This window comes from Mobula hypostoma, chromosome 2 (assembly GCF_963921235.1).
Source record: "Mobula hypostoma chromosome 2, sMobHyp1.1, whole genome shotgun sequence".
NCBI classification, from domain to species: Eukaryota; Metazoa; Chordata; class Chondrichthyes; order Myliobatiformes; family Myliobatidae; genus Mobula; species Mobula hypostoma.
Genome location: NC_086098.1, coordinates 33,125,697 through 33,152,514, shown reverse-complemented (window position 1 = coordinate 33,152,514; position 26,818 = coordinate 33,125,697). Strand labels below are relative to the sequence as shown.

At 42.2% G+C, this 26,818-nt stretch overlaps 1 protein-coding gene across 1 annotated transcript in view; it reads right to left on the bottom strand.

The window, feature by feature from the left end:
- Positions 1-13,777, bottom strand: part of LOC134338974 (chloride intracellular channel protein 5-like) — a 145,319-nt gene extending 131,542 nt beyond the window's left edge. The window contains exons 1-2 of the mRNA XM_063035198.1: positions 13,627-13,777; positions 12,855-13,480 (exon numbers count right to left, since the gene is read on the bottom strand). Of these exons, the coding sequence (XP_062891268.1) occupies positions 12,855-13,286 (432 nt within the window). The 5' untranslated portion in view covers positions 13,287-13,480; positions 13,627-13,777. The remainder of the gene's footprint in view (positions 1-12,854; positions 13,481-13,626) is intronic.
- Between the last annotated feature and the right edge of the window lie 13,041 nt (positions 13,778-26,818).

Here is a 26,818-nt window from a genome sequence, read left to right as displayed (position 1 = left end):
TAGCAGTAATTTAAATAAATTGAATAACAAATTTTGAAACAATGGTTAAAAACCCCAGGCCAAGACACAAGAGTTAGACGGGACAAAAAATACTTGGCTCAAAGATCATCTGATTTATTTCACAACAGAACATAAATACAAATGTTTGGCAATATACTGTATTTTGAGTAAAGGAATAAAAATCTATCTTCCACAAAATAGTGGGTGACACATAATTGCAAACAAACTAGGTGGGACAATAGCAAAATATTTAAGAAAAACAAAACCTAAAAAATGTCACAAGCACAAGTAGTAAAAGAAAGACCAGTCAAAGGAGTGCATTTTAACATGATCTTAAAGGAGGTAAGAAAACGTAGAGTCATTTTTACTATTATGGAGATGAGCTCTCTGATTTTAATGCTGAGGAGACTGACAATTCAGGTCTCTTACTGCACCAATTTCTCCATTCCCCATCCCTTCTTCTTCTATTCCCCACTCTGGCCTCTTACTTCTTCTCACCTGCGTATCACCTGCCCCTAGGTCCCCTCCTCTTACCCCATGGTCCACTGTCCTCTCCTATCAGACTCCTCGAGACCTTCAACTTTCCCAATAGCCTGGATTCACCTATCACCTTTGAGCTAGCCTTCTTCCCCTCCCTTTTTTATTATAGCAACTCTCCCCTTCCTTTCCAGTCCAGAAGAAGGATCTCAGCCCGAAACGTCAACTGCTTATTCATTTCCACAGATGCAGCCTGACCTGCTGAGTTCCTCCAGCATTTTGTTGTGTAGCTTTGGATTTCCAGCATCTGCAGACTTCGTATTTATCATGTGCAGTCAATTTAAAGAAATATATTTTTAAAACCCAAATAGAAATGAATTAAGTCAACACTTTTGTATTAATAACCTGGCATCATTCAGGTTAAAATTTACAGAGTTGATATTACCCTGTAAACAAACCATTATACATGTCAACATGGTTTTAAGCGGCATAATACAGCTAATGAAATACATAGATCCCCACTCGGTGAAACAATCTTGCCATTAGCCAGGATGGCAAATGCAAACTCAGCGACTATCAGTATGTCTTTATGAAACACAGTGAGCAGCCGATAAATTTATAAAAATGCCTCTGCAAAAATATAAAATTCTAACCTTTGTGCATCAGGTGGGCATACACCTTTTAAAATATTCAGTTACTTCCACACCCCCCCCCAATAGTTGTACAACAAATTACACTTTGATATATTGAACTTTAAAAAAAACATATTAATTGAGATGCGGGTAAACTGATAATACACTGCATAAATGCAAACGTTTGTGACCTTTGCCCAACTAAACATGCTCATTGGGATGTTAGGGCACTTCATCACCTCTTAGATCACAGTCAATGCTACACAACTCTTAGCATGTACTCTAAATATATTGAAATATCCCAAGGAGCTCTGTACAGTATTTGTAAAACCTGTTTGAGATTAAGCTACAAAACAGGTGTTATTAGAGAAGATGACCAAGAGTCTAGCCAGGAATGTATTGTAAGGAGCATCTCAAAAAGGAGGGAGTGAGAAAAATTTTTAGAAAATGAAATTTAGACTAGTAGAAATTGACAGTTTAAAGCAGGAATATAATGCAGTAAATGGTGCAGGCCAGGCAGCATCTATAGGAAGAGGTGCAGTCGACATTTCGGGCGGAGACCCTTCGTCATGACTGTACCTCTTCCTAGGGATGCTGCCTGGCCTGCTGCTTTCACCGGCAACGTTTATGTGTGTTGCTTGAAATTCCAGCATCTGCAGCTTTCCTCGTGTTTGCAATTATACAGTAAATGGTAGCACAATTCTAATCTGGGATCTTCAAGAATTTCAGATTAGAGGGTTTACTTTATGAGAATAGGTTGAGTGAACTTGGCCTTTTTTCCTTGAAGCAACAGAGGATGAGAGGTGACCTAATATAGGTGTCAAGATGAAGGGCATTGATCGTGTGGATAGTCAGAGGCTTTTTCCCCAGGACTGAAATGACTAATACGAGGGGCTATAGTTTTAAGGTGCTTGGAAATAGGTACCGAGGGGATGTTGGGGATAAGTTTTTCACACAGAGTAGTGGGTGCGTGGAGTGCACTGCCAGCAGTGGTGGTGAAAGCAGATACAATAGGGACTTTTAAGAGCCTCTCAGGTAGGTACATGGAGCTTAGCAAAATAGAGGGCTAATGCGCCAGGGAAATTCTAGGCAGTTTCTAGAGTAGGTTACCTGGTCGGTACAACATCGTGGGCCAAAGGGACTGTAACACACTGTAGATTTCTATGTTCTATGTTCTAATATTTTGCAAACTCAGGAAAATACTTCACGGGCACAGAATCATTTTTTGGTATTTGAATACAGAAGATATGAATTTTATAACTAAACTGTTAACTGTGTGTCTTTGTAGCTTGCTAAAGGATGGGCTGTTTGATGAATTTGATTACATTAGAAGAAAAGCAGCAGGATAATCACAAACTCACACAGGATAGAGTGTGAGTGAGGTCAGAAAGTTTTGCATAAGCACCTGCAAGAGCATTACATTGTCTCAGCTAATCTGCAGGTAATGAGATGGAAACAAGTTTGTTCGCAGTGGAACTCACCTTCCGTCAAACAAGATTGCAAGCCATTCAGGCCTGCTCCAAGTACTTGGTTCAGGTTCAAACGTTTAACGGGGAAAAGGAAAATACCAGTCACTAGGAAACAGTGCTTAAGGTAAAATAATAGATGACATTTCCAAAATTCAGATGGAAGAAACAGTTTGCTTAGCCATTACAGACAAATGAAAGAGATGAAGCTGAACAATCAGTTAACATGTAGAAAATGCTCTACTGTGAATGATGAAAGCAGGTAAATGAGTTAAGAGAGATGTGCATGGTTACCCACTTCACTTTCTTCCCTAAGATCCCGAAGCACTTAAAAGTGCCCTTGGGATCTTTAAACTGCTTCAGTTTATTGTCTTAGCTGAAAAGACAATACCAACAATATAGAATTCCCCTAGTACTACAACAGAATCCCAGACAAGATTTGGAGTCGACTATTTACTTTTTTTCCCTGTAGATGTTGCCTGCCCTGCTGAGTTCCTCCGGCATTTTGTGTGTGTTGACCAGATTTGGTCTTGAGTTTCTGGAGAGGACCATGACTCTGAAGCTGATACCTCAAAAAGAGTAGAGTGCTGTCAATGGAGCTGACTGCTTCTCATATCTCTCACTACCAAACTGGTAGCAGACACTAGAAGCAAGAGTATGGAAAAGAAAACTACTTCAGAGAACATCGTCTTAAGATTGAATAGAGAAGAATGCAACCAGGAAAATACGATCTGAGGGGAGCGGAGTTGAGTCTCACAGGATGAAAGGTGAAGAGGTCAAGGCAGGCGAGTCAAACTGTACAGCATTTATGAATTCAAGGCAAGATAATTGTATTTTGTGGTGACAGAGAGTCTCTTTGGCAGAATTTAAAAAGGGGTTCCAGGAGAGGCGAATATACATTTAGAAGATGATGACAACTTCAAGAATTTATCTATTGAGAGGGTTGCAGATTTAAAGTGAATCAAAAGGTATCAGATGGGTTTTACCTTTGCAGAGAAACAGCCCAATTAAACCACAGTTCTACAGTTGAGATCAGAAGTATAGCAAGTGCAACTTCTAAATTTTACTCTCTCTGGCTATCCATCCCATAGGATGATGACGGTTCCTTTCAGTCAGTTAGTGGGGTTTGTGAGGATACCCCACCCCTCAGAAAGGAACAGCGTGTGTGTGAGTGGATTTTAGGCGAGTAAGGAGTTGCACAGGTCCAGACCCACCCTCTCGACATCCCCTCCCGGATCCAGCGGCATGGTGGGGACAAGGCAGCTGGGGGAAGTTCTGTTGCAGTGAATGGCCACACCAAGCTTCGATGCAAGGGATGCTCTTTCCGTGCTTCACGGCACGTGCTTGCTAGATGGCCATTGACCCTACGAGAGGATTCATCCACCCTTTGACAGGTCCCGTTTTTTGTCCTGCGGGGTGTCTAGCATCAAATATGGTGATGGTGAACTGATAAGGATCATTATTAAGAGTGCCCGATAATCATGATTCCTGTTTACTTCATTGAGGAAGATATGTTACGTGACACATTGGTAATACCAGCTATGGCATTATGAAATGGCTTTTTTCAAATAATGCCAGAAGGATTTGAGAATATTGAACTAACTCCACCCAGCCTGTTAACTTAAGTACTTCAGCAGTGCCTGAAAGAATACTAGGATGGGCGTTTTTGCAGTAAACATACTATTTCAGCTATACAGCAGTAATGTTTCAGCATAATCAAGGAAATTTATTGGCAATAAAACCAAGGAGAACTTTGAACAATTGCTTGCTTTCAGTTAATTAGCGTGACAAATGCCGAATTAAACTGCACATGCAACTTAACTCTTTCTGCAAACTATGAATGGAACTGTGAACTCTGCTATCCAATTTCTCAAATTCTGATTTCATGCAGGTTATTCAATAAAATGGGTTTTACAGGCAGTTTCACATAAGAGTCCAAAGTGCAAAATGATCAGCACAGACTGTCTGCAAGTGATTTATGGTTATGGTACGGGAGTACAAGCAGAATGCAAAGTTCACATAGATCACAGATTGTGCTTTGGTTCAGGAACAATTTGTTGTCTTTTGCACATCGGTTGCTTGGGTGTGGTCTTTCACTGACTTTGGTTCTTGGATATACTGAGTTTGCCTGCAAGGAAAAGAATCTCAGGATTGTACATGGTGTCATACTTGTACTTTGAACTAACCCTAAACTTTAACTCACCCAAACTATGAAATTACATCTTGCTCCAAGTCCTGTTCACCCATCATCTCTGTTCTTGCTGACCTACATATGGCTCATCTCGCGCCCCCCCCCACCCAAGCTTTAAAGGTATGTATTAAAAGTCATAATGATTTGATTGTGGCTGAAAATTCCCTTCAGGGAGTTGAAGGTTATAGGGATAAGGAGAAAGAATGATGGTGACAAAGGACACAGCCATGATTAAATGGCAGGACATATTCAATAGACTGAATGGCCCAACTCTGCTCCTACATCTTATGGAAACCACCCCCAGCACCCAAGCCCTTTAACACTATTGGTTTCAATATGATTGCTTGTGCCTCTCATGTCCATTTGCATGATCATGATTTAAACTTTGTTTTCTGTAACAAGAATTCGCTGAAATTCTGTCCCACACTATCATTTCACTCTTGAAATTGTACCTCTTAAGCAAGTTTCTGGGCATCTTCTAATCTCTTTTTCTCCAAAGTCCATTTTCCCTTGCACTTCAACACTCTGAGGTTACTTACTTGCATAATTTTATTGCTAACCTTTTCACTGAAATTATCCACAAGATAGTGGTTGATAAAAGGTCAACACCCCAAACGACCTTCATTCAAATATGCTGAAAGAGCTCTAACTTTGCAAATGGTAGACAATGTGGAAAAACCACCAGTGTATCTAGATTACTAAAAGTTTTACTAACACTTAAGTTTATATGGTTTACAAGAAGTACTGAAAACACCTAGTGTGGCAGCTACTTGACTCTGTTATCCACCACAGAGAAAGTGAGTTTTTGGAAGAAACCTGTTAACCTCATCCTCCAGCCAAAATTTTCTCCTGTTCAAGCTTATTATTTTCTGGGAGCGATCTACAAAATGGCTTGTTAACAAGGTGCATGATGGCAGTGTAAAGCATTATTGACTGGATATAGTGATGAAGCCACTTAGTTTGTGTTTTTATATGAAGCAGGAGAGGTGTTGAGAAGGGTAGAAGCACAATGGAATATATTGCAGATTCCAAAAAGCAGGATAGGAAGTAAAGCCAAAATAAAAGGTTTATTAATCATTTATCTTAATTGGCCGGAACAAGACTGCAAGTGGTCAAGTTAGAAGCATAGACAAGTTTAAACTAGTTTGACCACAGTTGGAGTATTAACCATTGATGTAATCTTATTGCAGAATGTTAAGAAATTAGCCAAGCTTGTGATCTTTTTGAAAAGTGGAAACAGGGAAGAGATTTAAATAATATGGGTAACATAAATTGCAATATTTTATGAATGGATCAATTCCTTAGAATCAGAATCAGGTTTATTATCACTGGCATGTGTCATGAATTTTGTTAACTTAGCAGCAGCAGTTCACATTATTGGCTTTGCTGTCCAATAGAGAAGAGGAAAATCAAAGTGCGAAAAAAATATTCAACTTCGCTTACAAGCCTTATGCCCGTTTCAGTGCATATTCTGTAATCCCATAAAACACACACCTATTTGTATTAATGTGTACTTCGTTTCCAGACCATGAGGCTTCAATTTAGGAATCCCCCCCCCCCCCAATCAGCATAGGGATGGGAACAATAATAAACACCAAATACAAAATCAAAGAAACCATTAAACCATTTAAAAACATCAAAATATGAATTTCCTAAAAATATTTTCTGCACAAGGTGCAAAGTTGTTTCTTCACTACTATACTTAACAGAACTTTCTTTTCAAATATGTTTTGGGAATAATATTTGAAATCTTTAGTTCATGACCTTAACATTGGATAAAAATAATGTTTGGTACCAGCCAGAAAATCAGAAGTTCCATCCTATTATTGCTGGGGCCACGCACAATGCTGTTAGATACTTACTTCATTGCTCCAAGCCAGAAAATAAAACAAAGCAAAGACATAAAACTTTGGAAGCAAAAGCAGAATGCTATTAGTACTTTACCAGAAAAGCAAACTAACAGCAAGAACAAAACAAGGCCCTCCAGAAACAAAACCTGGCCCACATGGGAGACCAAGTATTGAAGAAGGACCCACCGCTGTGATACCTGTGATGCATGCTCGGAAATAGACCTCGAGAGGATAGATCAAAAGAGAGAAGTTGTACAACAGTGATTTGGAAGACAAAAAAACAATATACTTCCACTTAAATAACCAACCATCTAATTGGAAATGTGATTTGAGACATTTATAACAAACCTCATTACTGTCACAAACTTGCCTTTATAATTATTACAAAATGAGACTCAATCACCATACTGAAGGAGTAATGAGAGTAGGACACAAGGGGAAGGTGGCTTGGCTGGTGGGTTTAAGCAGTAGACTACATGATCTCTGAAGGTGTTAATGACAAAAACACACTATTTTAGATGTATGATGACCCAAAGCTGGAGAGAAGGCAAGTGATGGACTTTGTGATGGGGATTGCATCAGGTATTCAGCAGTATATCATGCTGCAACCATTCAATTAGATCAAGAGACTGGCTAGATAAGCAGATGGAATCAGTAAGAATGTGTGGCTGAAACTAACAGGTGAAATTATGACTTTGGTCTGTGTATATTTAACTGGTGGAATTTACAGATCCAGAACAGGATACAAGCTTAACTTTCCATAATACAGACTGTGTAAAAATTGGCATGGGTGGAGAATAAGAGCAGAGAAACTTCAGAATACAATGGATTCCAGTTAATTGAGCCATCGGTAACTTGGAGTAGCCGCTTATTTGGGACAACTCTTAAAGAACAAAAACTAACCAAGAATATTGCCGGGATTCATAAGAGCATAAGAAATGGGAGCAGGAGCAGGCCATCCGGCCTATGGAGCCTGCCCCACCATTCAATAAGATCATGGCTGATCTGTCCGTAAACTCAGCTCCATCTACCTGCCTTTTCCCCATAACCCTTAATTCCCTATGTAAAAACCTATCTAACTGTATCTTAAATATATTTAGTGAAGAAGCTTCAACTACTTCCCTGGGCAGAGAATTCCACAGATTCACCACTCTCTGGGAAAAGCGGTTTCTCCTCATCTCCATCCTAAATTTCTCCCCAGAATCTTGAGGCAATGGTCCCTAGTTCTAGTCTCACCTACCAATGGAAACAACATTCCTACTTCTATCTTATCTACCCCTTTCAAAGTTTTGTATGTTTCTATAAGATCCCCTCTCATTCTTCTGAAGTCCAGAGAGTCCCAGGTGACTCAATCTCTCCTCATAGGTTAACCCCTTCATCCCTGGAATCAACCTGGTGAACCTCCTTTGCACTGCCTCCAAAGCCAGTATATCCTTCCTCAAGTATGGAGACCGGAACCGCACACAGTACTCCAGGTGCGGCCTCACCAGTACCCTGTATAGTTGCAGCACAACCTCCCTGCTGTTGAATTCAATCTTTCTAGCAATGAAGGCCAACATTCCATTTGCCTTCTTAGTAACTTGTTGTATCTGCAAGCTAACTTTTTGCGATTCATGCACCAGCACTCCCAAGTCCCTCTGCACAACAGCATGCTGCAATCTTTCACCACTTAAATAATTACCTGCTCTTCTAATTATTCCTTCCAAAGTGGATGATCTCACATTTACAAATGTTGTATTCCATCTGCCAGACCTTGGCCCACTCACATAACCTATCTATATCCCTCTGCAGACTCTCCACATCCTCTGTACAATTTGCTTTTCCACTCAGTTTAGTGTCATCAGCAAATTTTGCTACGCTACACTCAGTCCCCTCTTCCAAATTATCACTGTAAATGGTAAACAGCTGCGGGCCCAGCACCGACCCCAGCGGCACCCCACTCACCATGGACTGCCAACTGGAGAAACACCCATTTATACCAACTCTCTGCCTTCTATTGGTTATCCAATCCACTATCCATGCCAATACACTTCCTCCGACTCCATGCATCTGTATCTTATTTATAAGTCTCCTGTGCGGCACCTTATCGAATGCCTTCTGGAAATCCAAGTATACAACATCCACCTGTTCCCCTCTATCCACTGCACTCATTATGTTCTCAAAGAACTCCAGTAAGTTTGTCAAACAGGACCTGCCCTTTCTGAATTTATGCTGTGTCTGTCTAATGGAAGCACTCCTTTCTAAATGTTTCACTATTTCTTCCTTAATGACAGCTTCAAGTATTTTCCGGATTACAGATGTTAAGCTAACTGGCCTATGGTTGCTGGCCTTTTGCCTACATCCTTTTTTAGAAAGTGGTGTGATATTTGCTGTCTTCCAATCTGCCTGGACTTGCCCAGAGTCTATGAGAATTTTGGTAAATGATTACCAACGCGTCTACTATAACCTCCTCCAATTCCCTCAGCACCCTGGGGTGCATCCCATCAGGACCAGGGGACTTATCTACCATCAGGCCCTCTAGTTTGCTCATTACTATCTCTTTAGTGACAGTGATTTTATCAAGGTCCTCACCTCCCATTTCGTCCATAACATTATTCTTTGGCATATTACACGTGTCCTCCACCGTGAAGACCGACACAAAATAGTCATTCATTGCCTCAGCCATTTCCTTTATCACCCAATATCAATTTCCCCTTCTCGTCTTCCAAGGGACCTACGTTGACTTTAGCCACCTTCTTCTGCTTTATATAATTATAAAAACCTTTACTGTTTTTATATTGTGCTAATTTACTTTCATACTCCATTTTCCTTTCCTTACTTCTTGTTTAGTTGTTCTTTATTGCTTTTTGAAGTTTTCCCAATCCTCCAGTCTCCCACTACTCTTTGCGACTTTGTACATATGAGCTGTTAATTTGATACTATCTTTTATTTCCTTAGTTATCCAAGGCTGGCTCTCCCCACACTTACTGTCCTTACTTTTGACTGGAATATACTTTCCTCAAGCACTGTGAAAAACCTCTTTGAAAGTATTCCACTGTTCCTCAACTGTCCTACCAAATAGCCTGTGCTCCCAATCCATCTTAGCCAACTCCTCCCTCATCGTGTTGTAGTCTCCCTTATTCAAGCATAATACACTAGTTTTAGATCTAACTATTTCATCTTCCATCTGTAGGCGAAATTCAATCATACTGTGATCACTCTTTCCAAGAGGATCCCTGACAACAAGATCATTAATCTTACCTGTCTCATTGCACAGGACTAGATCCAAGATAGCATTTTCTCCTGTAGGTTCACTAACATGCTGCTCAAGAAAGCCATCAAGGATGCTTCGTCAGTGCTTGCAATCACTGTAAATGTCATTTGAGAGTTCAGTTGAGATATTTTGGCATAGTGGGAGAAAAAGCATTATTGTGGAGCAGGGATTAACACATTAGATATTTCATCATCAAATAATATCCGTTTGGCCATATTGAGTTTTCACAGATGTTGCTCATAGCTCTTATATTACAGTTGTGGGACGAGAGCTGTTAATACATGATGTATTTTCCTATGACACTTTTAAATCCAAAAGACAATTTTCTACAATTTGGTTAATAGATTGAACCATAATACAAGTCTTAATCCCTACCAATTGAACAGTCGGCAATGAAGATGAAAAAAATATCACTGAAGGAACAAGTTAAATTGATGGATCAACTACTAAAAAAAGATCTCAGTAAATCAGTCTGTTGTACATTTTCCTGTACATACTACTTATTACAAATCACTATAATTTGCACATTGCACATTCAGTAAAAGACATAACATAAAGAGTTTTACTCATGTACGTGAAGGATGTAAGAAACAAAGTCAATTCATTCACCAGATGATACTCTTCAACACAGGCATATCATCTCTCTCGAAAGGTTATCAGTTTCTCCAAGTTTACTTTAATGTCTTCTCAACTATAGTACTTTAAAAGAAATCAGCACTCCAATATTGCATCAATCTTTTTGGCTTGCTGTTACAGTACTTCAAGTCACTTTTTATTGTCATTTCGACCATAACTGCTGGTACAGTGCACAGTAAAAACGAGACAACATTTTTCAGGACCATGGTGCTACATGAACAATACAAAAACTACACTGAACTACGTAAAAAACACAAAACTACACTAGACTACGGACCTACCCAGGACTGCATAAAGTGCACAAAACAGTGCAGGCATTACAATAAATAATAAACAAGACTATAGGCACAGAAGAGGGCAGTAGGTTGGTGTCAGTCCAGGCTGTGGGTATTGAGGAGTCTGATGGCTTGGGGGAAGAAACTGTTACGTAGTCTGGTCATGAGAGCCCGAATGCTTCAGTGCCTTTTGCCAGATGGCAGGAGGGGGAAGAGTTTGTATGAGGGGTGCGTGGGGTCCTTCATAATGCTGTTTGCTTTACGGATGCAGCGTGCGGTGTAAATGTCTGTAATGGCGGGAAGAAAGACCCCGATGATCTTCTCAGCTGACCTCACTATCCGCTGCAGGGTCTTGCAATCCGAGATGGTGCAATTTCCGAACCAGGCAGTGATGCAGTTGCTCAGGATGCTCTCAATACATCCTCCGTAGAATGTGGCGAGGATGGGGGGGGGGGGAAGAAGAGGTGGGAGATGGACTTTTCTCAGCCTTCACAGAAAGTAGAGACACTGCTGGGCCTTCCTTGCTATGGAGCTGGTGTAATTTTAATAGACTGAACTGATGCACAAGCCAAATACTGGAGTCTAAAAAGATTTAATTATAATATGGTATTAAATTGTGTTTTCTGGACATTGCAATTCTTTGGCTCTACTTTATGGATATAGAGGAGTATGAGAAAAATGTGCAAAGTGTCCATCAAAAATGCACAAAAACTAACCCAAATACACATTTTTTCCTCAATGCTTGAGCATTGATCTTCAGAATTAGATTTTATCAGCCCACCCAGATTCAAAGAAATGGAAAAAGAACAACTTGCCTTTAAGTAGAACATTTCACAGAAAATCATTCTTTGGCACCCATGGAACAATCCCAATTATAATTAAAGCCCCAAATTCAAGCATTGCAATTTTGTTACAATTTTCCAAAAATTTTGATCATATTACTAAACAAACCATCAAATATTTCATAAATGCTGAGCTGTTCTCTTTTAGAGTAGAAAATATTACAAAGAAGTATGCAATCTTTTTTTAAAAAAGGCATTCGCAGGTTGAAAAGGCAATCCGCCTTTAACATTCCACATTCTATTCACAATTAGCACTTTGCATTCAACCCTCATCAGACCTACATTAAGAGAGCTACATAAAAAGAGTATAGTTTAATGAAATGTATAGAAACAGTGCCTCATGACGAGGCAGTACAATTAGATGCAAATACAGTGAGGAATTGCGCACATTTATAGATGCAAGATCATTTGATTTTTTTCTGCTGAAACAGCAGTTCTCGGTACAGTACTGAATTACTTAGGTCCGTACATTTGAAGTGTGTGTGTTTTTTTTTAAAAAACCGATGTTTCCCCAGAATGATTGATACGTCACCATTGTGGAAAACAAAAAGTTAGCAAAAGTCAGAGTAGCAATCAAAAAGCAAATAGACAGCCATTAATCAATTTAATTGCAAGCGCACGAAGTACAACAAAGCCCTCTTGGTGATAAGACTCGCTGTACCGACATACTGATAAATGCTTTCAACTGCGTCCAGTGATATAAAGATAAACAGGTCTGAGCTTTTACCAATGGGCTTGTTTCACTGCACAAAGTATCACTGCACAAATTATCACCGATTTGCAGATAAAGGGGATCCGGTAAAGATCACGGCAGAAACTGCCCTTCATGTATTGCCCAGGTTTAACATCGACATTTTGAATTCACGATATTTCGAAGAATAATCACACCGCGGGCGATGCAAACCCGACCACGACTGGGGTGTGTACTCCCGGTAACGGGTGGAACGGCGCCCCCGTTCAACAGTGGTACTTCAAGGCAGTAATCGTACAGCTTGGCAAGGGCGAACTGCATCTCACACAACGCAAAGTCAAACACCACAAGTGGGAAGACCACCAACCTTTCCAGAGCATTTATTTTTAAGAAAGATGGGAGAAGGTTACATTTAGCTGGACAATGCATTGTATACCATTTTATACAACTTTGAATGGCGGGGGAACGTACCTGGAAGTTGTTGGGGGCTTTCAAGGGTATGGGGCAAGGCGGGAACGGGCAGCGGTAGAGAAATCCTTACCTTGACATAGAGGGAGATATCGAAATTCTGCTGCGGCACTAGGTCATCGTCGCCCGGTCCCGGGCTGGGGCTGGGGCTGGGGCTGAGGCTGCTGCTGCTACTGCCTTTCAGGTGTGGGCTGTGGGTCGCGGGGCTGCAGCTGTGCCGCTCGTCCACCTCGTCCCCGCCGAGGAACAGCTCCTCTCGGTCAGCCTCCTGCTCCGTACCGTCGTGATGATGGTTCAGCTCTGCGCTCTCCACCGAGGAGGAGGAAGAGAGCGAGCGGCTCGGGGAATTAGAGGGGGAGCGGGCGACCTTGTCGTATTCGGTGATTTCCTCGTAGTCGGCGACTTCCTCCCCTCTGAACACCTCCGGCGAATTCTCGTAGGCGGCTTGCAGCTCCATTTGTTCATCGGGTTTTTCGTAGATGTTCTCGGCCAAGCCGTTCTCCATGGTAGGTGTGTGTATGTACGTGAGTGAGCACTCTTTCTCAAGAAGTGGCTTCGCTCAGGTGAACAAGCAACAAATGGCGCTGCCGGGCGCGGTCAGCTGGATGTTCTCCTGCGACTGATCGAGGCTGCAGCGAGGAGGCAACTCGAGCACCGGCTCCAAGAGTACTCAGACCCCCAGAGTGTGCACTACCCAAACTGCAATGAGATCAGAACGACACTAATGTGATTGTGCAGATTATTGATATTGTCCCATATCATATAGGTGAACTATATTGCCGAGTTTCCCCCCCCCCATCAATCATTAACTACTTTGGTGAAATATAAACCGCTAACGGGATTACCTGCTGATTTGCCAGTAAATTGCGGCAGAACCCACAGCTTCATCGCTTTGCACGGTGCTTAAGGGGACGTTGGGTTCACGTCGTGCCAGAGGTATCTAGTAAACTTTTCAGAAGTCTTGTGGGACATGAGAAACTTGCCTTTAAGGCATAAGTAAAACCGTGCCAAGGTGGTGCTACATACACTGGGAAAAAGAAGGCGCCGACAGAGACAGGAAATGAAGAGATCCGTAGTTTAGGCAGTGGCGAACTTTTAAGGAATGTTAGCATTGAAGTTGAAAAGGGTGCAGTGTCCAGTCTGTTGATATTTTGTTGTGCTCATCTGGAGGAGAGAGGCATACGCTTCACAGAAAGTCTTTCCTGGTCCTCTTCAATCGCTCTTCTCAGTGGCTGAAGAGATGATCCCCAAAGAGCTACCGGAGATGGATTTTGTCATCCAGCGCTGTGATGAAGATTATCTTCACTGTGATGCAGTGAAAGAAATATACATAACAGCACGAGCCACTATATATTAACCTTTCTTCTGTCAAAAGTTTGCATCCATTCTCACTATGGCTAAGCCCAATATATAGAGTTATGTAGCAAGAAAACAGGCCACTCGGCCATTTTATCCTTTCTGTTTCAGATGTGGTTGGCCCATATCCCCCTGAACAAAAGGCTGAAGAATTCATAACCAGATTCTTACAGAAATGCCTAATAGATAATCCATCTATACCATCATAAAATCCTTTCTCCAGCCATTTCGATTTAATCCATGTGCGAGAGTAATATGAATACAGCAAAGACTATGGGACTAGATAATATCCCAGCTGTTAGTACTGAAGCAACATTAGTCGTAACATCAGACAGCATATGGGATTGAGTTCAAGAGCCATGAGGTAATGTTGCAGCTACTTGTTTAGACCATATCTGGAGTATTGTGTCAGTTCTGGTTGCCTCATTATTGGAGCGGTTATTATTGGTTTATTGTTTTCAAGTCAATAAGTTCCATTTGTATGTAACTAGGCATCTTCATGAGTTTTTGTTCACTAAGTGAAAATGGGTTTATAAATGCAAGTATGCAGTCTTCTTCTTTAGCAAAATCACAAAAACCACTTTCAAATGACTCGTGCAATAACCTGATGTTTTCGATATATTTTGTAAAATTGCCATTATCTTCAGCACATTCACTACACTTGAATCCTAGGGGGACCAATATCCTGGTGGGGAGATTTGCGAGGGCTGCTGAGATGACTTTAAACTAGAATGGTTGGGAGGTGGGAATCAAATTAAAGAGACTAGGAAAGAGGAGGTTAGTTCACAACAGGGGGATGGGAACAAGTGCAGAGAGACAGAGGGGTGTAAAATGAGGGTAGAAGCAAAAAGTAGTAAGGTGAAAAGTAAAAGTGGCAGGCCGACAAATCCAGGGCAAGCATCAAAAAGAGCCACTTTTCAACATAATTGTGTAAGGGCTAAGAGAGTTGTAAAAGCGCGCCTGAAGGCTTTGTGTGTCAATGCAAGGAGCATTCGTAACAAGGTGGATGAATTAAAAGTGCAGATTGTTATTAATGATTGTGATATAGTTGGGATCACAGAAACAAGGCTCCAGGGTGACCAAGGATGGGAGCTCAGCATTCAGGGATATTCAATATTCAGGAGGAATAGACATGAAAGAAAAGGAGGTGGGGTAGCATTGCTGGTTAGAGAGGAGATTAACGCAATAGAAAGGAAGGACATTAGCCAGGAGGATGTGGAATCGATATGGGTAGAGCTGCATAACACTAAGGGGCAGAAAACGCTGATGAGAGTTGTGTGCAGGCCACCTAACAGTAGTAGTGAGGTTGGGGATGGCATTAAACAGGAAATTAGAAATGTGTACAATAAAGGAACAGCAGTTATAATGGGTGACTTCAATCTACATATAGATTGGGTGAACCAAATTGGTAAGGGTGCTGAGGAAGAGGATTTCTTGGAATGTATGCAGGATGGATTTTTGAACCAACATGTCGAGGAACCAACTAGAGAGCAGCCCATTCTAGATTGGGTATCGAGCAAGGAGGAATGGTTCATTAGCAATCTTATCGTGAGAGGCCCCTTGGGCAAGAGTCGCCATAATATGGTGGAATTCTTCATTAAGATGGAGAGTGACATAGTTAATTCAGAAACAAAGGTTCTGAACTTAAAGAAGGGTAACTTTGAAGGTATGAGACGTGAATTAGCTAAGGTAGACTGGCAAATGATACCTAAAGGGTTGACAGTGGATATGCAATGGCAAGCATTTAAAGATCGCATGGATGAACTATAACAATTGTTCATCCCAGTTTGGCAAAAGAATAAATCAGCGAAGGTAGTGCACCCGTGGCTGACAAGGGAAATTAGGGATAGTATCAAGTCCAAAGAAGAAACATACAAATTAGCCAGAAAAAGTGGCTCACCTGAGGACTGGGAGAAATTCAGAGTCCAGCAGAGGAGGACAAAGGGCTTAATTAGGAAAGAGAAAAGAGATTATGAGAGAAAACTGGCAGGGAACATAAAAACTGACTGTAAAAGCTTTCATAGATATGTGAAAAGAAAAAGATTGGTTAAGACAAATGTAGGTCCCTTACAGACAGAAACAGGTGAATTGATTATGGGGAGCAACGACATGGCAGACCAATTGCATAACTACTTTGGTTCTGTCTTCACTAAGGAGGACATAAATAATCTTCCGGAAATAGTAGGAGACAGAGGGTCTAGTGAGATGGAGGAACTGAGGGAAATACATGTTAGTAGGGAAGTGGTGTTAGGTAAATTGAAGGGATTAAAGGCGGATAAATCCCCAGGGCCAGATGGTCTGCATCCCAGAATGCTTAAGGAAGTAGCCTAAGAAATAGTGGATGCATTAGTGATAATTTTTCAAAACTCTTTAGATTCTGGACTAGTTCCTGAGGATTGGAGGGTGGCTAATATAACCCCACTTTTTAAAAAAGGAGGGAGAGAGAAACCGGGAATTATAGACCGGTTAGCCTAACATCGGTGATGGGGAAAATGCTAGAGTCAGTTATCAAAGATGTGATAACAGCACATTTGGAAAGCTGTGAAATCATCGGACAAAGTCAGCATGGATTTGTGAAAGGAAAATCATGTCTGACGAATCTCATAGAATTTTTAGAGGATGTAAATAGTAGAGCGGATAGGGGAGAACCAGTGGATGTGGTATATTTGGATTTTCAGAAGGCTTTTGACAAGGTCCCACATAGGAGATTAGCGTGCAAACTTAAAGCACACGGTATTGGGGGTAAGGTATTGATGTGGATAGAGAATTGGTTAGCAGACAGGAAGCAAAGAGTGGGAATAAACGGGACCTTTTCAGAATGGCAGGCAGTGACTAGTGGGGTACCGCAAGGCTCAGTGCTGGGACCCCAGTTGTTTACAATATATATTAATGACTTGGATGAGGGAATTAAATGCAGCATCTCCAAGTTTGCGGATGACACGAAGCTGGGCAGCAGTGTTAGCTGTGGGGAGGATGCTAAGAGGATGCAGGGTGACTTGGATAGGTTAGGTGAGTGGGCAAATTCATGGCAGATGCAATTTAATATGGATAAATGTGAAGTTATCCACTTTGGTGGCAAAAACAAGAAAACAGATTATTATCTGAATGGTGGCCGATTAGGAAAAGGGGAGGTGCAACGAGACCTGGGTGTCATTATACACCAGTCATTGAAAGTGGGCATGCAGGTACAGCAGGTGGTGAAAAAGGCGAATGGTATGCTGGCATTTATAGCAAGAGGATTCGAGTACAGGAGCAGGGAGGTACTACTGCAGTTGTACAAGGCCTTGGTGAGACCACACCTGGAGTATTGTGTGCAGTTTTGGTCCCCTAATCTGAGGAAAGACATCCTTGCCATAGAGGGAGTACAAAGAAGGTTCACCAGATTGATTCCTGGGATGGCAGGACTTTCATATGATGAAAGACTGGATGAACTAGGCTTATACTCGTTGGAATTTAGAAGATTGACGGGGGGTCTGATTGAAATGTATAAAATCCTAAAGGGATTGGACAGGCTAGATGCAGGAAGATTGTTCCCAATGTTGGCAAGTCCAGAACGGGGAGTCACAGTTTGAGGATAAAGGGGAAGCCTTTTAGGACCAAGATTAGGAAAAACTTCTTCACACAGAGAGTGGTGAATCTGTGGAATTCTTTGCCACAGGAAACAGTTGAGGCCAGTTCATTGGCTATATTTAAGTGGGAGTTAGATATGGCCCTTGTGGCTAAAGGGATCGGGGATATGGAGGGAAGGCTGGTACAGGGTTCTGAACTGGATGATCAGCCATAATCATAATGAATGGTGGTGCAGGCTTGAAGGGCCGAATGGCCTACTCCTGCACCTATTTTCTATGTTTCTATGTTTCTGTTGTGACAAGAATACACATAGATTAAGATGTTAGCTGTCCTGTGCTGGCACCAGTGGGATCAGCAGTTGGTCTGCCACCTGTCTTTAGGAAAGAGAGAGATAAGGAAAACAATGGAGCAGCATTTGGAGATGTTAATGAAGGGACGGGAGAGAGTAACGGAAGGAGAGCTGTCAAGATCGGCTCCCCCTTTGAACCCTGAACTGTTTGAAGTGATGGACAGGCGATACCCCAGCAGGGGGATAAAAAGGGACAGGTTCGCTAAGGCACCCTGAGGTAATGAGACCCTGGAAGCGGTGCGTCTCCCACAAGTCAGTGGGAAGTTTTTGGACGGCTGGTCGCGGGACAAGCCATAGACGCACAGGGTGGAAAGGCACGATCGGCGGGAACCTGGTGTGTGTCCACCCTTGCCTGGGTGCCGGGTTCACTGCAGAGAAACGATCGTATCTGGAAATGGAGGGGTCACGGTTGGTGACCTCAGATGACATCACAAAGGGCTCGCACGAAAGCTGACTGCGAAGGTCTGTGTGTGGAAGCCGTTTGAATATTCATTCGTTTTGCTCTCTCTCTCCTTCCTCCCACTGTCTGCGAACTGAACTGAACTAAATTAAACTGAACTTTGCGTCACTTTGAAACTGGTCATTTACCCCTGGACAACGATAGAGCTTGATTGATCCTGTTATCTTAATTCTGTGTACATGTGTGTTTATCATCGCTGAACTGTTGCATTTATTATCCTTTTGATTAGAGTACTGTGTTGCTTGTTTCTTTAATAAAACTTTCTTAGTTCTAGTAATCCAGACTCCAACTGAGTGATCCATTTCTGCTGGTTTGGCAGCCCAGTTACGGGGTACATAACACTATATATATACACACACTTTATACTTTATACCTTATTGTCGCCAAACAATTGGTACTAGAACGTACAATCATCACAGCGATATTTGATTCTGCGCTTCCCACTCCCTGGATTACAAATATTAAAAATTTAAATTATAAATCATAAACAGAAAATAGAAAAATGGAAAGTGAGGTAGTGCAAAAACACTGAGAGGCAGGTCCGGATATTTGAATTCACGCTTACTATTACTTTCTGCTTTTCTTTTGCTCATTTTCTTTTGCACTGTGATGGGTAACTGAATGTAAAAACAAGGCTTAATTTTTGAAAAAGTACAAAAATGCAGATGTTCACAAAGGACGAACAAAACACAACTCCGTAGTGCACGAGTGTCAATTGTAAACTGACTGGCAACAACCTGCGATGCACCGCTGGTGCAGACGCCTGGCACCTCAGGATCAAACAAGTATCAAACATGTATTGAACAGTTATGGAATGACTGCAGAACAAAAGCCCTTCTTTCCTAGTTTGACTCATTGAACATTTTTTAAAAATTGAAAACAGATTAATGTGAAAGAAGATAACATTCACCAAAAGATGTGCACGAAATAATAAAATCGCTAAAAATAATTGCTAAATTTTAGATTTATTCTCAGTAAAACCCATTCCTAACTCTAAGCTACTTGAATTCCTGTTATAGATTTTTTTTCCTACAAATTGGTTTTTGGTTAATAATTTTTGCATGAGTAAACTTGCTTTTTTTATTATTATCACTGGGGTGCAATGCGCCACTTCTAATCATCCAATGTCCCATTTGTTGCCCATCCCTGATCTAGAAAATATTCAGATAAGGCTGGCAGGTAGCAAATATTTTTCGGTCACAAAAGTGCCATGCACTACCGACTCCAAAAACACAGAGTCTACTCAAAAATTTAAAGATTAGCTTTATTTTTCACACGCACTTCAAGGCATGGAAACACAGTGAGATGCATCGTTTTGCATCAACACCCAACACAGACCAAGAATTTGCTGGGGGCAGCCCACAGGTATTGCCACACACTTCCAGAGCCAACATAGCATGCCCACAAATCACTAACTAACCTGGGGTTGGGGCAGGAATCTGGAGCATCTAGAGAAAACCAACATAGTCACAGGGAGAATGTGCAAACTCCTTACAGACGTGGCGGGAATTGAACTCCGGTGACTTCAGGCACTGTAAAACGGTGTGCTAACCGCGCTATGCTACCACGCCACCCTTGTCATTCAATGGCACTACCATAAAGTCTTTCATCATCACCATTCTGGTCACTATTGACCAGAAACCCAAATGAACTATCTACATTAATATGGTTACACAAGCAGGTGGTTATACTGAGAAAGTGACTCATCTCCTGATGTCCTAAGCAGGAGTTCGGAATCCTTTCTTAAGCCCTGGACTCTACCATTGACGGAGTGGTCCATGGATCCCATGTTGGGAACCCGTGCCCTCAGGTCCTCCCATCATCTACAGACCACATGTCAGGAGTGTGATATAATGATCTTTACTAGCATGCTGGGTGTAGCACTGGCAATACTTAAGAAGCACGACATCATGCAGGTCAAAGTAGCCAGTGATCACTGGCACCCCTTTGACCAACCTAAATGTTCATTTCCTCTTCTACAGATGTATTGTGGCTACAGTGTGCTTTATCAATGCAATGCAGTGCAGTTGCAATCCAGACTACTTTAACAGGACATCTGAAACCTATGCCCTCCGCCACTAGGAAGGACAAGGGCAGTAGGAATATAGGAACACACCATTACCTGCAGGTTTTCATCAAATTCACACCCAATCCCGACTTGAAACTCTGTTGCTATGTCTAAACCCTAGAACTCCCTACTCTACAGGACTATGGGTCTACTTTTACTAGAAAGTCTGCAGAATTCTAAGAAGACACTTTACCACCACCTTTTCGAGGACATTTTAGGATCGGCAATAAATATAATTTTAAATACAAGAGTGTCTACAGAGTTTCTTTTTTTTGGCTATCTGTCAAACTTTGTCTCTTTTTTTACATCTGTGGTGGCATGCAAGTTGTAATGGGTTCATAACTTCCCAATTACTAGTGAAAGCTCTCAAGTAAGACTGCATTATTCCCACTTCTCCATCTTTCCCACTCTAATATTATTATTTACTTACAACTAAAAAGTAGCAAATCTTCAAGATATGCAGTAAATCATTCAGACTATGTTGTCTCCACTCCAGAACTGAGATAATCCCAACCTCATGCATTGAACTGCAGTATACATGCAATGAATGTCAGGAGCTCAAGCTCCAAAGCAGCATTAGTTTGTTAGATAATGGGTTTATGTCTGTAAAACAAATATCCCCTATTAATTTGCCCCTTGTACAACACTATCCTCCAACAAAAAAGATCCACAGCTAAATCCCAGTAAACTCTGACTACTTTCAGCATTTCAGGAGCCATTTCTTAGTAAAGGCACATATTATTGAACACCATGGGCATGGTATGTTGGCACCAGAGTGTGCGACAACATTTGTAGACTGCCCCCAGCACATCCTTGAATGTGTTAGTTGTTAATGCAAGGGACAAATTTCACTGTATGTTTCGTTAAGATATGTGATAAAAAAAAGGAGGCGCTTAGGAGGATTAATAGCACCTAATGGCAACTCCTTTGCTTGCATCTTCGGAAACAGTTCATTTCCATCTTCAGTATCTCAATTTTTCCCTTTCAGAGTACTTTTGAAGACCTTGACCTGGAGTTACATGCTGACTACGGTTCTTTGCAGGAATGGGAAGCGCTCTTGGGGGTTTCACAACTGGCCATTATTCGGCACGCCAAAGGCTTGGCCTAGGAGCTCGGCTTACCTTTGGAGGGCTGAGATCTCGTGGCTCTGAAGACAGACAGATCGAAGGTTGATCGAAGGCAGGAGATCAGTGTGTCATGGGAGATGGAAGATCTAAGGCTGTGTGCCCAGAGACCCGAGATCTTTGGGCACAGAGCTCGGAAAAAGTGACGCAATGGACTTTTAACATCGTAAACCAGCGAGTGGTTTGTTATGTCTCCCCTCTCGCTGTGAAATGGAGACACCTCTTTCTCCCTTATTAGGGAGAGAGAGAACCTGTATTATGTTGAATACTGGGTGAACAAGTAGTCTTTGGGGTACTGCAAGTCTGTATCTTTGCTGTTGCTTTACATATGCTTGAGTGCTCGGTGGTGGGTGCTGACGCATTTTTTTGCCAGTGGGGGGGGGGAGGAGGGATCGTTGCTTGCTGCCACTTAAGCACAGGAGGGAGGGGAGCTGGGGGGAAGTTTGGGGGTTCTAACATTTAACTGTCATTCATTCTTTGGGGGCATTTCGGGATGTATGTTGTATACATTTCTCTGACATTAAATGTGCTTTTGAAATCTTTCGATAAATCTACAAACATAAATTTAGACCTAAAATACCTTCTGTGAGGCAAGACTGCTTTTGGCCTTCTAAGGAAAACAGTGCCTGATGTTCAACATCTCAAAATGAATGCAAAGATCAAGAGTTTCTGATAGTGATCCTTGTTCTTCTATATGCTTCTGAGATTTTGAAATCCCAGTGCAGGAACCTGCAAGCACCAGAGAGGTATCACACACATTGGCCACACAATATCCTTCAAGTACACTAGCATCATAAGTAAACATACGTGATGTTCTCTTTCAGGCCAACAATAAGGCCCAACTCAACTAGCTCCGAAGAATAAATATGTCATGAGATGCCCAACATAAGAATCCAAAGCAGATATTCTATTCTGAGCACTATTCCCAGTTGGACAGAGGAAAAGATTCAAGGATGTTCTTAGAACCCACTTAGATAAATTGTAATGTCCCAATAATTTGTGGGAATTTCTGACCCACGTTTACTCAGAGTTGAGGTGAAGCATTTGGGGAGGCATTAGGAACCTTGGATCTGTGGCTCAGGAGCACACAAGGATTCAGTTTAAACAGTATTAGGGAGGATTCTGGAGTTATGTGAATATAGCAGATATTAATTCAAGCAAGAACCAGTCCTCAAGTTTTAATGTAAATTGTAAATTGCAAGCAGTAAATTGATGTTAAAAGCACACCTTTGCAAATAAAAACAACAGGAATTCTGCAGATGCTGGAAATTCAAGCAACACACATCAAAGTTGCTGGTGAACGCAGCAGGCCAGGCAGCATCTATAGGAAGAGGCGCAGTCGACGTTTCAGGCCGAGACCCTTTGTCAGGACTAACTGAAGGAAGAGTGAGTAAGGGATTTGAAAGCTGGAGGGGGAGGGGGAGATGCAAAATGATAGGAGAAGACAGGAGGGGGAGGGATAGAGCCGAGAGCTGGACAGGTGATAGGCAAAAGGGGATACGAGAGGATCATGGGACAGGAGGTCCGGGAAGAAAGACGGGGGGGGGGGAGGGTGACCCAGAGGATGGGCAAGAGGTATATTCAGAGGGACAGAGGGAGAAAAAGGAGAGTGAGAGAAAGAATGTGTGCATAAAAAAGAGTAACAGATGGGGTACGAGGGGGAGGTGGGGCCTAGCGGAAGTTAGAGAAGTCAATGTTCATGCCATCAGGTTGGAGGCTACCCATACGGAATATAAGGTGTTGTTCCTCCAACCTGAGTGTGGCTTCATCTTTACAGTAGAGGAGGCCGTGGATAGACATGTCAGAATGGGAATGGGATGTGGAATTAAAATGTGTGGCCACTGGGAGATCCTGCTTTCTCTGGCGGACAGAGCGTAGATGTTCAGCAAAGCGGTCTCCCAGTCTGCGTCGGGTCTCACCAATATATAAAAGGCCACATCGGGAGCACCGGACGCAGTATATCACCCCAGTCGACTCACAGGTGAAGTGATGCCTCACCTGGAAGGACTGTTTGGGGCCCTGAATGGTGGTAAGGGAGGAAGTATAAGGGCATGTGTAGCACTTGTTCCGCTTACACGGATAAGTGCCAGGAGGGAGATCAGTGGGGAGGGATGGGGGGGACGAATGGACAAGGGAGTTGTGTAGGGAGCGATCCCTGCGGAATGCAGAGAGAGGGGGGGAGGGAAAGATGTGCTTAGTGGTGGGATCCCGTTGGAGGTGGCGGAAGTTACGGAGAATAATATGTTGGACCTGGAGGCTGGTGGGGTGGTAGGTGAGGACCAGGGGAACCCTATTCCTAGTGGGGTTGTGGGAGGATGGAGTGAGAGCAGATGTACGTGAAATGGGGGAGATGCGTTTAAGAGCAGAGTTGATAGTGGAGGAAGGGAAGCCCCTTTCTTTAAAAAATGAAGACATCTCCCTCCTCCTAGAATGAAAAGCCTCATCCTGAGAGCAGATGCGGCGGAGACGGAGGAATTGCGAGAAGGGGATGGCGTTTTTGCAAGAGACAGGGTGAGAAGAGGAATAGTCCAGATAGCTGTGAGAGTCAGTAGGCTTATAGTAGACATCAGTGGATAAGCTGTCTCCAGAGACAGAGACAGAAAGATCTAGAAAGGGGAGGGAGGTGTCGGAAATGGACCAGGTAAACTTGAGGGCAGGGTGAAAGTTGGAGGCAAAGTTAATAAAGTCAACGAGTTCTGCATGCGTGCAGGAAGCAGCGCCAATGCAGTCGTCGATGTAGCGAAGGAAAAGTGGGGGACAGATACCAGAATAGGCACGGAACATAGATTGTTCCACCTTACACTTCCTCCCTTACCACCATTCAGGGCCCCAAACAGTCCTTCCAGGTGAGGCATCACTTCACCTGTGAGTCGACTGGGGTGATATACTGCGTCCGGTGCTCCCGATGTGGCCTTTTATATATTGGTGAGACCCGACGCAGACTGGGAGACCGCTTTGCTGAACATCTACGCTCTGTCCGCCAGAGAAAGCAGGATCTCCCAGTGGCCACACATTTTAATTCCACATCCCATTCCCATTCTGACATGTCTATCCACGGCCTCCTCTACTGTAAAGATGAAGCCACACTCAGGTTGGAGGAACAACACCTTATATTCCGTATGGGTAGCCTCCAACCTGATGGCATGAACATTGACTTCTCTAACTTCCACTAGGCCCCACCTCCCCCTCGTACCCCGTTACTCTTTTTTATGCACACATTCTTTCTCTCACTCTCCTTTTTCTCCCTCTGTCCCTCTGAATATACCTCTTGCCCATCCTCTGGGTCACCCTCCCCCCCCCGTCTTTCTTCCCGGACCTCCTGTCCCATGATCCTCTCGTATCCCCTTTTGCCTATCACCTGTCCAGCTCTCGGCTCTATCCCTCCCCCTCCTGTCTTCTCCTATCATTTTGCATCTCCCCCTCCCCCTCCAGCTTTCAAATCCCTTACTCACTCTTCCTTCAGTTAGTCCTGACGAAGGGTCTCGGCCTGAAACGTCGACTGCGCCTCTTCCTATAGATGCTGCTTGGCCTGCTGCGTTCACCAGCAACTTTGATGTGTGTTCCTTTGCAAATAAACTTGTCTGTGGAATGCAGCATGGAGATGCAACATAAAACAATGGGGTTGTGTTAATTGGCCTGCATAAGTTCAGGCAACTGTAGGTTTAAGAAATTTGCACCATTTTGATCAAGGTTCATGGAAGCTTGAAAACCAGTCTGATACTGAGCACATCACATACTGATCTACCAATAGTTGGGAGATTTGTGTACTCAACAGTGTGGGCTCTCACAAGCACTAATCTTGGGCATCTGGCTCTCTGTCTTCAGAATCCTTTAGACATTCTGTGTCAATTAGTTTGTCCCAGCAAAGTTGTTTGAATTTTCAGACGTGTCTCCCACTGTAGTTAAGTCATTCAAAGGAAGCATTGTCATCCCAAAATATTGAAGTAAACAGTATCATTGTAGTTATTGAAATCGTATTGAATCACCTACAGAAAACTTGGATCTTAGGGTATAAAAATGTGATGTACATTTTGAATTGAGAGATACTCTAATAGAAATAGTCTCCAGAAGAATACCTGGAGAGATAGAGGTAAGATACGGGCAAGTATAATGCATGCATTTCTAAATGACAATAAATGAGGACTGAGTGTCCTCATAATCTAATCTAATCTAATAATCTAAACTTTGTGACTGGAGTTAAGTAACAGCAAGGTTAAAAAAAAAAGGCCTAATTCTGCTCCTATGTCTTATGTTCTTATGGAATGAACTGACAGAAATAGTCAGGCACATTGGCAACATTTAAAACGCATCTAGATAATTATGGTCCAAACGCGAGCAGGTGGGACTAGTTCACTGGGCAACACAATCAGTATGGACAAGCCCTATGCTCCATGCTCTATGAATCTGACTGATTTGTTTTCTAGATATATGGGAAAACTTGGATTCTGAAAGAAAAGTTGTCTTTCTCATAAAATATGAAAAAAAACATGCATGATTTAAGAAAGCATTAGCTAGTCTTATAATTAAACAGCAATGAGTCAGAATTAAAATTCTTACATAAGAACACCCCAACATACTTTACAGATATAACATGCGACAAAACTTGACAGAGCCAAGGGAGGAATAATTCTGGCATTTCACTAAAAACTTGATCAAAGAGGTAAGTTATGCAAGATTTGCAAGATAAGACTTGCAAGATTTCTCCTGTTCTTGTTTGTTTGGCCACTAAGTTATTGTTTATCAGTTGCTGACAATTCTGACAGTTGAATAGTTTTCCCGAATTCTCTCAAAACCCTCAGTGTTAAGAGCCTCTTCTCTTAGAAAAACAGAATCTACTTATTCCATCCACACAAAAGTTTCTCATTCTGGTAGATCAAAGAAAATTTTCTTTTAAGTTCTCCTACCCAATAATATTCTTCCTAAATGGTCATGCCACAGTTTGGAAACCATACTACAGCTGACTATTGATTGATAACGCTTTTGAATAATGTGGCAGTGTTTTTTAATAACTTCTGTTTGTAAGGACGGTTGCCAGATGGTTTTTACTGTGACCTGTAGAAATTTAAATCCAAGGGAGAACGAAGTGCAAGCAAAACAAGTTTATTGGCAG